This window comes from Chelon labrosus (genome assembly GCF_963514085.1).
Source record: "Chelon labrosus genome assembly, chromosome: 9".
Lineage (NCBI taxonomy): Eukaryota > Metazoa > Chordata > Actinopteri > Mugiliformes > Mugilidae > Chelon > Chelon labrosus.
The window spans coordinates 3,476,702-3,493,543 of record NC_140359.1 but is presented as its reverse complement, the minus strand read 5'-3'; the positions used below and the strand labels follow the sequence as shown (position 1 = coordinate 3,493,543).

Below are 16,842 nucleotides of genomic sequence, written 5' to 3'. Positions count from 1 at the left end.
AAAAACAAAAACAAACAAAAACTAAACAACAAAAACCTAATACTTCTTGTTACAGGATTGGTCAAGGGCAGGTGTAATCATTCAGAGTTCCAGTTCCAGACCAGGTAAATTGTTCACATAATACATCTGATCTTTTCCATCCTAAGGTTCTGCATAACGTCCCTAATCCAGTGGTGACGTGATGGAGGAATAGCAGCCTTCCACCTAAATAAAATCAAACGTCTAGCTAGTGATGAGGAAAAGGCAATGACCCTCTGTAAATGAACAGGGGGAACAGATTCCGTCGGATCAGAAAGAGAGTGGAACCTAGTAAGAGCCATATCCCATTCATCATCGGTCAGCTGAACCCCCAAGTCATTTTCCCACTGTTCTCGAATATGTGAAATAAATATATGTGAATTTTCTGGATAGCTGTTCAAAGCTAGCAAAAGTATTATTGACATGCAGGTCCTCAATACTATGAATACCCTTATCATACCAAATTTTGAAGCCATTGTCCAATAAAGATGGTTGAAATAAGTGATTACGTATTATTGGCGAGTGAATAGAAACATTCTGAATACCCAGACATCTTTTGAACTGGTTCACGATACCTAAGGATTGAGTTACAGTTATATTATCTTTAATATTATTAACTAGTGATGGTAGGGGAGCACAAAGTAAGGCAGGGAGTGAGTGTGGGCTGCTTGTAACCTTTTCAATCTGGAGCCAAGCAGGGATCCTATCATTCCAATCTTTTAACCACAGAGAAGTGGCATTAAAATTCGCAGCCCAATAATATGTACACAAATTTGGAAGTGAAAGCCCACCTACACCTTTTGGTCTTTCCATAAATTCTTTTCTTATGCGAGCTTGTTTATTATTCCATATGAAGGAAGAAATCATTTGATTAAATGTCTTAAAAAAAGATTGTGGTATGAAAACAGGCAATGCCTGAAACAAATATAGAAACTTTGGCACAATATTCATCTGTACAGAATGTGTTCTCCCGATGAGAGAGAGAGGCAAAATAGACCATCTTTTAATATCTTATTTACACTGTTCCAGCAGAGGAGTGAGGTTACTTTTAAATAGACTGTAGGATTTGATGACTTTTACACCTAGATATGTAAAGGACTCGGCGGATAACTTAAATGGCAGATTGGGATATTCTCTAGCATTACTACTCATGGGGAAGTATTCACTTTTATTAAAATTTAGTTTATATCCAGATATGTTTCTAAATTCCTGCAAAACTCTAAGAATTTCAGGGGTAGATGTGATAGAGTTGGTAACATATAGTAGCAAAACCTCTTTTCTAAGAAATAACCCAATGAGAAGCACTTGACTACAACAGGAAAAACGTCTGGTGTCGACACTCCCCTGGCAGCCTCATATTTAAGCGGTGTGAAAGAGAAACTGTCTTATTGGGTTCAGCATACAGAAGACTTCTTCAACTGTGGTAAGACGTTACTGCTCGCTCTTCAGAAGCATCTATGATTGGCTTTGAAAATGACAATTTACAATCATTATGTAAAGTTTGTCTAAAAAAAAAAAAAAAAGAAAGAAACAAGAGCATCTGGACTTGTTTGAGTTTTCTAAAAGATGTTTCATCCAAGTGGCTTCTTCAGTACTTAATGACTGGAGGGCAGTGTGGGTTTTTGTTAAGGATATCTGCGGGTGGTGTAAATTTGCCAGTTGTGTGACTAGAGTCTATTAAAACCCAGCACTCACCTGCAATTAGATGAAGTTGCTAAGATTATCACACTTGCTGTTTTTTTTCCACAGTTAGGGGTACTCTAATGACTAATCAATGGCCAGTAAATCCAGGCCCAAGCTGAGAATGGGGAAAATGCCTTCAAGAAAGCTCAAACTAGTCTTTGTTTTAGCTGTGTAACTTTAAATGAACCATGGCCTGGGCAACATAATCTTCACAGACCTATAATGTTAAGATCTGTATCTGCGTAATACAAAGATAACTCCACCTGTGGTTACTCTGAGAGGGGGGCCTGTGCTGACTTAATACGGCCACTCTAAATAGATTAGGTAAAACCAAATGTACAAATAGCAAAGAAAGGTGAGCTCAGAAAAGATTGGTTTTGGTTTTGGTTCAAAAATAGATCACTTTATTCATCAAATGAGTAAAACAAAATTTCTTCCAGCTTCCATTTTTGTTTTTACAATACGACAATAAAAAAAGCATCTTTGGAATATGTCTAAATGTAACCTGTATGTAACATCTAGTGCCTGGTGGTAGAAGGAAATTCGCAAGCATCTACCAGACTACACTACAGCTATAGTTTTATATATGAAGGAGAGGACAGCTGTGTTCCTTACTGTGGTGTAAGAAAGCTCCATGCATTGTTAGAATCGGGAACTCTGAAATATACTCAGGAAACAGTGAAGCAAACAAATATTGCCTACCTGTGTAGGTCCCCCCTTTTCTGCTTGAACATTTCGGATCCATCAAGACATGGACTCCACTAGACCTCTGAAGGTGTGCTGTGATGTATGGCACCATGACGTTTGCAGCAGATCCTTAAAGGCTTGCAAGTTGTGATGTGGGTCCTTCATTGTGCGGACTTGTTTGGATTGTGATGTGGGAAATTTGAAAGTGAGGCCTACACCTTGGATTTGTCGTTGTGCTCCTCAAACCATTCCTGAACCATTTCTGCTTTGTGGCAGGCGGCATTATCTTGCTGAAAGAGGCCACTGCCATCAGGGCACACTGTTTTCGTGAAAGGATGTATGGTCAGCAACAATGCTTAGGTAGGTGGTTCGTGTTGAAGTAGCACCTACATAAATGGCAGGACCCAACGTCTCCAAGTAGAGCATTGCCCAAAGCATCACACTGCCTCCACTGGCATGCCTAGTTCCCATAGTGCATCCTGGTTCCGTGTGTTCCCTGGATAAGCGATGCACACACACAGCCATTCATCAACAGCTACACGGCCCTATAGAGACCGGACAGACTGTGATACACTGTGTGTTGTGACACCTTCCTTTCAGAACCTGTCTTAACTTTTTCAGGGCCTGCATTTGCTCCCCATGTGCATTAGTGATCCTTGGTCGTCCATGACCCTGTTGTCATCTGACCACGTTTCCTTCCATGGACCACTTTTGACCACTGCAGACCGGGAATACCCCACAAGAGTTGCAGCTTGGGAGATGTTCCGACCTAGTCGTCCAGACATCAAAATTCGACCCAAAGATCCTCAGATTTTTCCACTTGCCTGTGATATGTAATAATAATAATAATAAAACTATATATATAATCACAGTCCAGTTGGTTCCTCACAGGGAGGCGTTGGATAGTTTTATGGCCTGAGAGACAAACGACCTCCTCAACCCATCCTGGGTGCAGGACAGAGACAGCAGCCGGTTACTGACTGCCAAGCGCCATGATAACAGTTATAATGTTATGGCAGATCTGCGTAAATCTTATGATTACAATGATCCTAGCCGCCTTCTGAAAGAATATTCTTCCACAAGGAAAACATTGACTTGGACCTACCAGAGTCCTTACTTAAATTCCATAGAGCACCATGGGAGGCTGTGGAGGAAGATAATCTGTAAAATATCTGAACTATGAGGAATCACACTCAGTGTCTTACCATGCACATGTGAAAACTGGGTTTGGTAAGTGTTTTCCTAAGTGTAATTATATACACATGCATATAAGGCCAATACCACATCGCTTATCAGCTTGTTTTTCAGTTCCCCAGCAATACTAAGAACAGGAAGTGACTTTGCTGTAGAGTGACGCTGAACATGATCAAAGAGATTAAATAAGAGTAATGCCATACATCAGTATGATGCCCTCACGTAAACTCGTTTTTACACTCTTCTAATGCTAAGCCATGCTCTCCATGGTTCCACAAGATGGAGCATGGGAGCAACTTCAGTGTCTTGCTCAAGGACACTTTGGCGTGTGGCGCACTCTGGGATCGAACCCTCTGCTTCGTGGACAACTCAGCCTGCTGAGCCACAGCCACCCTTTTCTTGGCCATTTGTATGAAAAGATGTATGGTATTGCATACATTTGTGAATGTCACCAACCAGGATGGATTTTTTGCTGAGTGTTCTGCTGTTTTAATATTGGCCACGCAAAGTGAGATTTCATAACAAGACAGAATAGGAACCGTATGACTTTGCAAGTAATACATGCAAATTGTTTATCACCTCAACAGCACTCGCATATAGGGCAACTCAAATGATTTGGTGCCAGAATGTCATAAAACCAGGTCTAAAATGTGCTCTGTGGTCCTGGAGGAGCTTTGACACACACACATAATCCCTTTTGGGTTATTTATTATTTATTTTTTGTTTGTTTGTTTTTTTGTTTTTATGAAATTTAGCCTAGATTGTCACCAGACAAACTTCATAACCAAGGTTCACCTTTGCTGACATACAGTATCTTCCTTTAGTGTGTGCAACTGGCAAATTTCATGACCCTCTGTATGAAAAGCTGTATGTTTTATGATGGCCTGATGAGATTCCTCCTGAGAGAGAAATTAAATTAATGTTAATTTCAAAGCAGTTTCTACAGTTGAGCAAATGCACTAAAATTACCTCATTCAAAAAATGCAGAAAAATCCATTGAATGTATTTTCAACCTGCTGAACGCGATGTGAGAAAAGACGTTTACCTTATTTCTATCAAAGTAAATCATTTATGGGTTTCAAGTGTCTTTAACTGTACAGATGAGGTACAAAAATGAGAAGCATTTGAGTAAAACTGAAAAAAGGATGTTGTCTGTAGACCACTGGGCAACTCCACCTCTGACGGCAGCCTGAGAAAGACACAGTCAATATGCTACCGGACTCAAAGTGCTGAGGACAACTGAAGCTGAGGTAAGAACTCTTTTTAAATGATGCCTTAATCTGAATGAAAAATTGAAAAATATGGAAAATAGATATCGAACCTCCCAGGAAATTCAGTTGTTAGAGGAAATTAAGACTACTAAAGAGGAAATAGACAACATTTTGAGAGAAGAAAATGAGAAAAAAAAAAAAAACGATTTCTCACTACTCCTACTGCCTAGGAAACAACAGGCTGTTAACTCAATACTCAAGATCAGAGACCAATGCTTAGGTCAATTAATACATGAGCCCACAGACATAGAAAACACATTGAAAAATTACTATAAGACACAATATTGTAGCAATTTTAGTCCTCAAAGACTACAAAATATATACGTCTACTATAGCAACTATATGTATACTTGGGGTGGTAGTATTTTTACATGACCCAGTTTCTCTAAAGTTTTCAGTTCACTGAGAGATGTTTCTTTAGAATTCTTTGATATAATTCAGAATTCATTGGTTCATCAATGATGGCAAGTCGTCCTGGCCCAGATGCAGCAATATAGACCCAACAAGAACATTACCAGCCCCATGTTTCTTGGACGAGATGAGGTCCTGATGCTGGAATGCAGTGTTGTTTAGTCTCCAAATATGACGCTTCTCATTGAACCCCTTGACGCCTGAATTGATTTTTCAATTATATAAAGAAATTAATTATTTGTGTTTTGCTTACCACTCCGACTGGTCCAACGAGAAACTAGTGCTTGCAAAAGGTTCCAAGGAATTTTTTGAATTTGCACAAACCGATATTTCGGCTGCAGTCTGAGCAGAAACAGTGCATCGCGAATTCGCGACACTTGGCGACAAGGGGTTAAACCAAATGATTCTGCTTTGGTCTCATATATCCACAAATACTTTTCCCAATAGTCTTTTCAGTGTTGGTCAAAGTGCAGATGGGCAGAAATGTTCTTTTTGGAGAGCAGTGTCTTTGTCCTTGCTACTCTGCCATGTACACCATGGTTGTACAGTGTTCTCCTCATGGTGGATTGAACGTGAACATTAACATTAGCCGACGTGAGAGAGGCCTTTAATTGCTTAGAAGTTACCCTGGATTCCTTTGGGACCTCTCAGACTATTATGTGTCTTGCTTTTGGAGTGAGCTTTGTTGGTCCAACACTCCTGTGGATGGTAACAGTTGTCTTAAATCTCCTCCATTTGTTCACAAATAGTAGTTTTGTAGTTTTGTTGATTCCAAACTCTCTAGAGATGGTGTAACATTGTTCAGCCTGATGAGCAACAACAACTCTTTCTTTTGATCTCCTCAGAAGGCTCCTTTGTCATACACTTCCACAAACGTGTTGTGAAAATCAATTTCCAACTTTTTAAGCTACAACATGCACTAAAAGGCATCTTAGTTTAAGCACACTGATTAGACTCTAATTTTGCCTCAAAATTAATTTGTAATCCTATAGGCGCACTTACTTTTACAACTCACAGATACGTATTTTTGGCTCGGTGACTCATACACACGTATGATAATTCTGTTTAATCTGTTAGGAAATCCGCTGATGTTTTGAGTCATTTTTTTAAGTCAGCAATCAGTCTGAAGCAGGCCATTGACATTGGCCAGGGACTCTCTAACAAAAGTTCAGATTTCCCATGGGAGCAGTATTCAGATAAGGCACGCACGGATTTGATTGACTCATCAGAGGCTTGTTCAACAAAATCAGTTTGCAACAATTGTTCACCTGTTCTAAATGTGGCTATGCCTCAAGTTTTCAGCAGAACATACCTTGCTAATAAGCAATATGATAGTGGGAAACATGGTAACGGAGCTACATGAAAGTCCCAGAAGGCAGATTGTAGTTCTAAGGAGAGATGGGTGTTCTCGGTGTAAGATCATGGCTGAATTAAATGTCTCTAAGAGGGCAGTGCATGGCACACCATTAGATGACCAGTACTTTTTGCCGGTTTTGTCCCCTATTTTTAGGTGTCAGGTCAGGTACCTGAACAAAACAAAAAAAATGAGAAACTTTTGGCTAACATTGAAAAAGTCTGTTGTCTGTAGACCTGACTGGGCACTTCTACCTCTTACAATCATTCGTCTCAGCTGGTGCACAGGTAGTGTGCCAAAGTGCATCAAGAGCAGAGCAAAGAAGATCCCAAAGGGTTCTGTAGCAAGTACAGAGCACTGTGTAACACTTCTTTGTGTGTTCAAAGACTCAGAATGGTTACCATTTAGCTTCCTAGTCCCCTTTATGCCAGCGTGGAGACTTTCAAAAAGGCTTTGGTGGGGATTTGACTTTTGGGAGAATCTTGAAAAGACCATCTCTGCTGACATGGTCAAACATCTTGGTAATGTCAGTGAAGTCAATATATAGGGCCATTTACGGGTACACAAAAGACAGTTGCAGATCCAGCATCACTTCAGTGTGGATACAAGTTATTAATAAAAAAACAACACTTCAGCGGATTATAGGCTTAGTGTTGCAAAAAAAGGAAATGAAAAACATTTCTGCGATCTGCCCTTTGCAGTCAAAAAACTGTTCCACTTTCTACTCTCACCAGAATCTTATGATACAAACTGATGATGTTAAACCAGTGTGTGCATTACTCTCCCCAGGTGTCCCAAATAACTTCTCAACCACTGCAGACGGCAGCTCTGACCCAAAAAAGCAGGGGCAACCAACAATAAACGAAATTAGCAGTCCATAATACATATGCTATGATACAAAGAAAAATTATGTTCTAATAAACCAATTCATATAAACGCCTTTCAAATAAAGTTATAAATAAATGTATAGATCTACCAAGATTAATTTTGGCCTCAATATACCGGCCCCTAATTGTAGATGCTAAGGCAGCACAATTACTGATACACATTCAAAACAGGTCAAAATGAAACAGCAGGGTCTTCATACACTTTCAATATATAAACATACAAATAGTCCATAATAGCTCATGTGAGTCCCAATATCTATGTGGGATGTATGAGTTCATTGGGAGTTCAGTGGTGTATATTTATGGTGTTGGGTCCCCAGCCCATAGTCCTTAAAAATCAATCTGCTGCCTCCAAGAATAGGCAGAGCTTGTCGATGGTAAAACGCTCTGTAAAACACTGTCCTTGGTTTTTACCAAGACACTCCTTACAAGTCCTTCGGATCCTGGGAGTGTTTTTAGGAGCCAGGAGTTCCTTGGAGCTGTATTGTCCACTATGATGACAAGGTCGTTTTTGGTGGAGGCTCCGTTTAGCGTGATACCACATGCTTCTCTGCTGAAGGATTGGAAGATATTCTCCTACCCATCTGCGCAAGAAAAGATCTGCCAGGTACTCTACCTGTCTCCATCCAGTACAGGTCAGTCTTGTGAAAGAGTCCTGGTGGCATGATTGGTTTTGTTTTAAGATGAAGGAGGTGGTTTGGGGTAAGGGGTTCAAGGCCATTTAGGGTTTGTTCAATGTTTGCTCTTTTAGGACAGAATAAAGAATCCATTGCACAGGTCTGATAAGCCTTTCCCACACGCCACCGTAGTGAGCTCCTGAAGGTGGGTTGAACAGCCATTTTACTCCATCCTTTAATAATGCGCTTTGCATTTTGTGATGATCTAACTCTTTAAGAGTGTTCTTGTTTCATTGTCTGTGCGAATGGTGGTTACTGTTCCTCTGTGACAGATAAATTGGCGTAGAGCATTATATATCCAATCCAATGAGTATCCAATGAGCTTGCCAGGGACTCTCTAACAAAGGGGATTGTGGGATATGACATAACTTGTCTTGACAGCTGCATCTCTGGGTGTGCAAAGATTTGTAAAAAATCCCTCTTGGTTTTGCAGTTTAGCTAGCAAAGCATTCAACTCCCTCACGCGCTCTTCATCAGACAAGGTCTTGTATTTCTCCTCGTGTTTGGTCACAAAGTGGCAATTCAAATTGTAGTCCTTGAACACAGCGACCTGTTTACCACAAACTAAGCACACCGCTTTACCTTTGACTTCTGTGAATGTTTAGCAGTCCATGTCTTGTTGAAAACGTGGCATTCGTCATCGACTTTTCTCTTTTTGCCGTGAGCTGACTTTTTGAAGACTAGCTGGCCGCATCACTTGTGTGTGTTCACGCACGCACGTCATGGATGCATAATACATACGCGGGTCACATAAATAAAAAAAAAACAAAAAACAACGGCACACTTTTCAAAATAAAAGCAACACGAGTGTAAAGCATGAACGGCATAAATTATATAATATTTTTTCATTCATGTTCGGATTGACCGCACCTTCTCGCAGGCTGGACAGAGACGCCCAAAGGGCTGGATGTGGCCCGCGGCCCGTCTCGTTGCGGAGTTCCTCAGCACCAGTCTCTTCACCTGCATACCTTTATCTGTCATAACTTCCCCAGTGGAGGATTTCAGTTCTGGACTGGTCTTTTGATGCCATTATGCATCCCATTGGTGTTGTCTTGAACTGTGTCCCAATACTTACCTACAAAACCTTCAAATCTTAAAATGGTATACCGAAACTCACAGACGCAGGGATAAAGATGTGGTTCTTCAAGCTTGTTAAAAGCCTTGCTGGATCGACTTGAATTAGACAGAATAGACCAGAGGGATGGCAACATTTTAAAACATAAAGAAATTCAAATATGTAATTGAGTAAAATTAACCCTGACCTTAAAACCAGGATTACTGTAGGTTTACTGGAAGATCGTGGTGAAAAGACACATTAATGAGACACAATATTGCATGTTCAGCTTGTTATGAATAAATCACTGAATACTTCTTGATTTTGATCATAGCTGTTTGAAGTATTATTGTTTTTTTCTGATAGGAAGTGTTTCACTATTGTTGAGGTTAACTGGCTTTTGCCACAGCAAAATGTCAGAAAACCTCAGTTTAAGGAAGCACCATGACTACTGTGTGTATATTTATAGTTTTAAGACACAACTACTTTATCTCAGTTCCTCAACAATACAAACAAGTATTTTTCTTGCATGAAACCTGATCCCTATTATAAACTGTGCAAAGCCACCTGGTGGACAAAGCAATTAAACACATGCAAAGCTAATAAACAACTCCCTAAAGCCCTTGAGTCCTTTGTACTGATGAAATTTAAACGAAATGTGTGTTACTCATCTTATTGTTTGAATCTTACAGACCACCCCATGCACTCCTGACACTGATATACTGCAGAGACACAATAATTATTATTATTTTTTTTAATTTAATTTTTAATTTGATTGCATGAATGACCCCGCCTCTCACCCGATAACAGCTTGGATAGGCTCCAGCCCCCTGGTGGGGGCCTTTGGGTCCTATGGGTTGAGGGGATACTGCATAGACACAATAAGTAAATTTTAATTTAATTTTTAATTTAATTGCATGAATGAACAGAATAGAATAGACATGTTGTTAGTGGGGGCCTTTGGGTCCTATGGGTTGAGGGGGTTGATGTGCGGTTTTTCATGCTTTTGTGTGTCTGTGTCAGGCTGCATCCTGCTGGGGATGGCTGCTGCCATCAAGGAGTGTCATTGCTTTGGGGTGGGGGTGCCTGATCTGCTCCAGGTTTACTTCTCCTGACAGTCGTCACAATGTTATGCCCGATTGGTATATATATGTGTGTGTGTGTGTGTGTGTGTGTGTGTGTGTGTGAATATATGTATAAAGCAGTCTGCCAGTCTAATATAAAATTGCACTTGCATTGTTTGTACTGATGTGTGATTCTGTGCTTTTCTCACAGGTGTCAGAAACTAGAATAGGTTGGAGAAAATGAAGCATCAGGTTTTCTCAGAGCATGTGAACAACAGCAGCAGCAACAACACATCTGTGGCTTGTCTGGGGGACAGCCAGCATGTGTCCATCACCGTTCTCCTGTGCATTGTCTTCTTCATGGGCTTCCTCCTCAACACCTTCAGCCTGTGGGTCTTCTGCTGCCGCATGCCCTGCTGGAGATCTGGAACCACTCTGCAGTTCCACCTGGCCCTCAGCGACGCCCTCGCCACCCCCGTCACTCCCATGATGGCGGTGTACTTCGCCATGGGCAACGACTGGCCCTTCGGTCGCTTCCTGTGCCAAGTCAAGATCGCCCTGCTGAGTTCGCATTTCTACGGCAGCACGATTTTTCTCACTCTTATCAGCATTCATCGATACACTGCCGTGGTGCACTTCAACAGGAGCTCCTGCATGAAACAGAAGGACTTTATCAGGAAGCTCTGTGGAGGAGTTTGGCTTCTGCTATTCATCCAGTCTCTGGTCTACGCTTTCATGCTTCCTCCTACTAGAGAGGGCAGGAACAGTCAGTGCCTCACCATCCATCAGACGAAACTGACAGACACCTACTTCGTCATTAACTTCATCTTGTTCATCTTTGGTTTTCTACTCCCTTTCCTTGTGTCTGCTGTTTGCTATGGCCGACTCGCAAACACCCTAACACGCCTCAATATCAGCTCAGCCAAAGGTCTGAAAGTCAAGTTGAAATCTCAGAGGATGATAGGCGTCTGTCTGGTGATATTCGCCCTGTGCTTCCTGCCTCTGAACGTGGTACGAACTGTGGGAGTCATTCTAAAAAAATACTACCCGCTACAATGCCATGTTCTCCAGCAGGTCGAGACTGCGTATTACGTGACATGGATTTTAGCAGGAGTGAACAGTTGCCTGGATCCACTGTTGTACTGTTTTGGGTCACAGAATTTTCGAAGTGCTTTCCAGTCTCTCAGGATTGCCCAGGGAGATGCTCAGAACAGAAGTGATTCAGAAATGACTGGCAATCAGATTTAAAATTCAAGCTTTATGCTTTAAGTGCTCTCTTGTGGTAGTAGTCATTATGATGGTAACAAAACCATAAACCAAGATTTATTTTATTTTTTCATTTTTTTTCTAAGGAATCTCTCCTCTGATTCCCATATGTTGCACCCTGTGCAAACAAAATAAATGATGGTTTAGGCTGAGGACTGCAGTCTTTCCCTAACCACTCAACAATGACCAGTCGATTTAAAGTTATGTAAAGTAATTATTCATATTACCACTGTGCATTGTGCTCTGCGTTAGTTATAAAATTCAAATAATCAAATGTGGTTCAGCTATTGTAATAACTCTGCTTTAACTGCTTTAGCTCAATTGAACTTACAGTGTTAAATAAATGGAACCTTCTTTCCACAGCTCTGAGGTGTCATTCATTCTCCCATAAGTGTAACTGCAAATTGGATTTTAAAAGCTACTGTGAAGTGATTTTGTTTTTGTTTTTTACTTTAGATTTTTGCCACATTAGATTTGTAACAGTTTTCTCCACGGACACAATATGGTGGAGAATGCTGCACAAAATATAATTAACCCTGTAATGACAGACATGAGTTTCTGAGACCTCTGCACCATACAAATAATCAATACTTACATGAGAGGATTTATCCATGTTCTGTAGTTAATTGCTTTTGGCAGCCATTTCCAAAATGGCTGCTTTCAGGGATTTACTTTCCATCTTCTTTGCAGGAAAAGACATTATTCTATAATACATACTATATTTACTTTACTGAAGCAACCTACAATGACTCTATACATTATGGTAAAATCGTAAAATCGTGTTGCAAAGTATCAAATATCATACTGCAGGTATACGTGGTCATTTATCTCAGTTATCACTGTATTGTATTTCATGAGGCAATCTGCATTATGTCCGCCACAATGCTAACCAAGCCTAAGGAAATGTTTGAAACTGAAATACAACCAGTAGTATTTTGTGTTTGTTCTCATACAAAGGAAACTGTAATTGCCAAAAATACCCAGTGTATCAAATATGTATATACAAAACAAAGGTTCTATAAGAACTTCAGTTTGAAGAAATATATAATTTCTGATTAATATCTTATATGTCAGGCTTCACAGGCTTAACTATCATCAAAGTAAACCTGAGGTTCAGGCACTGTTTGCAGGCCCTACTGTTAGTCATCATAAGCTGTGCTACTGTATTATGAACCAACATATAAACAAAAACCAAAAGAAAATGAAGACTGGAATGGAAACTATTCAGCATCAGGACCAGCAACAAGCAAAAATAAAAAAAGAGAAAAGAGTGTATGGCCATAGTAGCAGTTCTTTTGCCATTAATTTCAGCTTTTCTTTTTATATTGGGTGACCTAGATGCCTGAGAACATTCACAGTGGTGTTTTGAGCTAGAAGCTAACATCAATATGCTAACAAACAGATGTTTACCAGGCAAAATACTCCACTGGTGATTTTCTAATAACTAGGACTAAAGGAAATGTTCACCTGTGTTCACAAATTTTCCCTGTGCAACTTTCTAAACATGAAACAAACGTACTTGTTATAACCTCCAAATGTGTTTATTTGTCTTTCTGATCTTGATCTCTTTTTCACAGTTGCTGATAATGTTTTATTATTATTTTCCATGCTAGCATGTTAGCTTGCCAGTAAGCACTGGATACAAAGTAAGGTTAGTAGGGTTATGGGTGGTGAGAATACCTTTATAATTAATTAATTAATGAAGTAACTGAGTTGAATTTTGTATCAGTAGTATATTAACTGTGGGATAAAAGAACTTTCAAACTCAGTGTCTGAAAGCTTGAACTAGGTTTGAAGGCTTGCATATTTGACTTTATTTTCACATTATTTATTCATTTATTATATCTCAAACTTTTTTTTTGTATTTTCCCTCTTCAGAAGAGAATAATTTGGTTGAGAAATTATACTGTTAATTTGTAAGCAGTTCCACTGAATGTTCCACAAGTTCAGTTATTAAAATCAGTAGTAGAGATGATATTCATGTGTTTATGTTCAAAAATTCAAATTTTTTTTTTGAAAATGTTTATGATTGAATCAAACAAATGCTCCTGGATACCATGTCCTGCTTTAGTAACTACTGGACCTGAATCTGCCAGTCACACACTGATCTTACTGAGAGAAAGTACTCAAAGTAGTTTTTCTTGTGAACAATTTCAGAATGATTTTTCTGCAAAAGATGGAAAAAAAACTTTTAGAAGTGGACCCACATGAAGTGCAACAATGGTGACGTAAGTAACAATAAATGATCTACTGACGTTTTTGATTCAAAGCGCTTAAATGCTCAAAAAAACTTGAATCACAGAAAAACTTTTGCACAGTAATAAGTCAGTAATAATACTTTTATAGAGAGACTTCCATAGAGAGCATCCTCACTTACTGTATCTGTGTGTGGTTCTCCAGCTGCACTGCAGCAGACAGGAAGGCACTTCAGAGGGTCATCACCACAGCCCAGAGGATCATCGGCTGCCCCATCCCCTCTTTAGAGGAGCTATACAACTGCCTGAGGAAGGCCCGGGCAATACTTAAGGACACAATCCACCCTGGTCACTCACTTTTTGAACTGCTATCAACCGGTAGACGGTTCAGAACTGAAGGCCAATACTAAGAGACTGAGGAATGGCTTCTATGCAAGACCCATAATCACACTGAACAACTTGAACATTAAAGTAATAAAATTGTGAATTGTGCAATAATTCATACAATAATTCTCATAATGTGCAATACCTCCGTGCAATCATTTCATTTGTGCAACTGCTAATGACTTCATATGTGCAAATGTGCGATCATATCTCACAAACCAGCGCAATAATTGCATGTGATGTGCAATAATAGTAAATATTATGTGTGAATGGGGTTGTTATGTCATGTTAATGTTTATAGTTTTGTACATATTTTTTATTCTAGTTCCACATTTCCTTTGCTTTTATATTCCAATACTACAGCACCTAAGGGGGACCTCAGGTCACTTTAATTTCGTTGTACCCGTACAATGGCAATAAAGACATTCTAAGCTGCTGTAGACAGGAAAACCTTTAATGTCACTGGAGAGTCCAGATCCTGGTTGTACAACAGGCTGACAAAGCTAAGAGGGATGCATTAACGCGACAGACAGAGGAGTTGTGAGCTTTGCAGAAAGCCTTAAGAGATGCTGTTCTGGACAGACTCTCTATTTAGCCTATCATATTGTCATCACCTCAACCATCAGCCCTTCACAAAGGAAACTGCTCCTATGAGGATGAGGATCCGTGTATGGAGTCCTACACACCCACTGAGCTGAGGGGCAACTGTCTTTTTGGAAAGCACTGTTGAGTTTTCACACGTCATATCCATCTCCTCCTCGAGCAGTTCCTGCATCAGGGAACAGAGCTTCTTGACTGCCAGTGCCACAAGGAAAACAATGACTAAGGTAACACAAACTCAAGGGAAAAAAACAGAATCCAAGGTAAAATATTAAATAAACAAGGAAAATAACAAAAGCTGAGCCTTGTTTCTCAGCCTTGAACCTTCGTGGGCTGAACAGAAGGTTCAGTGGAACCAGACGGAGCTGGTTCCACTGAATAGGACAGGACGAACTGGCAAAGGATTAAGGGAGACACAGGAAATATATACACACTGGGGAAATTTGACACAGATGGAAACAACCACGATAACCTTCCAAGTCCACCAAAAACGGTCTACTCAGGCCCCTATTTAGGACATCCAGAAGGGACAGGTGATTGACAGGGCCCCCATCTATCATCTGGGGAGGTGGAGGAGGTTTGGCTGCAGGAACCATGGGGCTTTCTTTGACTGGCTTAATTTGGCTGACATGGAAGCTGGGATGAACTGGGCTTTCGAAGTCTCACAGTGGAAGGACCCACCGCCTTGGAGCCCGGGAATGGACCCACAAAGCGAAGAGCCAACTTACGGGAGATGGCAGAATTGTGTGCGTACTCCACCCACACCAGGTTCTTACTCCACAAAGCCGGGTTCTGAGACACCAGGCACCGGAAGACACGTCTCCAGCTCCTGGTTGAGGTGCTCGGTCTGGCCGTTAGCCTCGAGGTGATAGCTAGAGGTGAAGCTGACCGTGGCGCCAATGAGTCTGCAGAACTCTTCCCAGAACCTGGATACTAATTGGAGCCCTGGGTCTGAACCAGCATCCTTAGGGAATCCATGAATGCATAACACATGAGTCATAAGAATCTCTGCCGTCTTCTTAGCCGACGACAACTTGGGCAGAGCAATAAAAGGAGTCGTTTTAGAGAATCTGTCCATCACAGGGCCGTAGTGTTATATAAATACACTCTGGGGAAATTAGATGCAGGTGAAAACAATCAGGGCAGGGAAGACAATCACAATGGCGGGAACACACGGGAAGGACAAGCCAACTATGACACAAAAGCAGAAACAGAGAAACACCAACATCAAAACATGACCAGTTTTACTTTCTCAGTATGACATGTCTTTCGGAAAGTTACTTTACCAGAAATTACCTACATTTATATTTTTACTTGAGTTAACGTGCTGTATGAGTGTCAGTTATAACCATTTTGACTTTATCTCAACAGAAAGTTTTATCTCATCTCATCTCATCTCATCTCATCTCATCAAACATCTCACACCACATGTCTCACACTGCACATCATCTCACATCTCACATCACACATCAACAAAGCTTCAACTCAGGCTGCCAAGAGGTCCACTGGGGTGAAGCCCTTGGTCCACACACCTCCATCGCACACCACCTCTCATCTGATGTATGGTGATGATCACACATCACCGCACACACATTTCCAACTGTTTTGCCAATGAACAAAAGACAACCATGAACTGTCCTGCACCGCACATCACCACACGCCTGACATCATATCACATCTCTCAGTGGACGCACATCAACGCATATCAACGTACATCTTGCATCACAACACATCTCACATTGCACATCTCCAAAGCTTCAACTCATCTTGAAGAGGTATTGCACACACTTTCCTCTTTAAGAATAATAAGTTTTATTGTCATTGTCCGGTGAAAAACAAAGGTTTTACAGTGTAGCGGCTCTTTGGTTTGGAAGCAGTAAAAATGGAAACCATAGCAGCATGAAAATAAAGACTATAGTAGCTATACACAATAAAATAGTAATTAGTACAGTGGGGAATAGCAGCATTTTAAATCAGTAAACATTAAACAACTGTGCAAATGTATCCATGGTAGTGGAAATGCCTATTGGGTGTAGGTGGATTGGGGAATAAGTATGGGGTTATTGCACAACAGTCTTATGAAGGAGAGGTTGATAA

At 40.5% G+C, this 16,842-nt stretch overlaps 1 protein-coding gene across 1 annotated transcript; it reads left to right on the top strand.

The window, feature by feature from the left end:
* Nucleotides 1–8,299: 8,299 nt before the first annotated feature.
* Nucleotides 8,300–12,273, top strand: LOC311492349 (P2Y purinoceptor 2-like). Its single transcript, XM_084550611.1, has 2 exons — nucleotides 8,300–8,327; nucleotides 10,512–12,273. The coding sequence occupies exon 2, from the start codon at nucleotides 10,541–10,543 to the stop codon at nucleotides 11,546–11,548; it is 1,008 nt and encodes a 335-aa protein (XP_084406737.1). The 5' UTR covers nucleotides 8,300–8,327; nucleotides 10,512–10,540; the 3' UTR covers nucleotides 11,549–12,273.
* The last annotated feature ends 4,569 nt before the right edge of the window (nucleotides 12,274–16,842 follow it).

Excerpts from the sequence above, each read along its gene's own strand:
- LOC311492349 (XM_084550611.1), top strand. The coding sequence starts at position 10,541 with ATGAAGCATCAGGTTTTCTCAGAGCATGTGAACAACAGCAGCAGCAAC.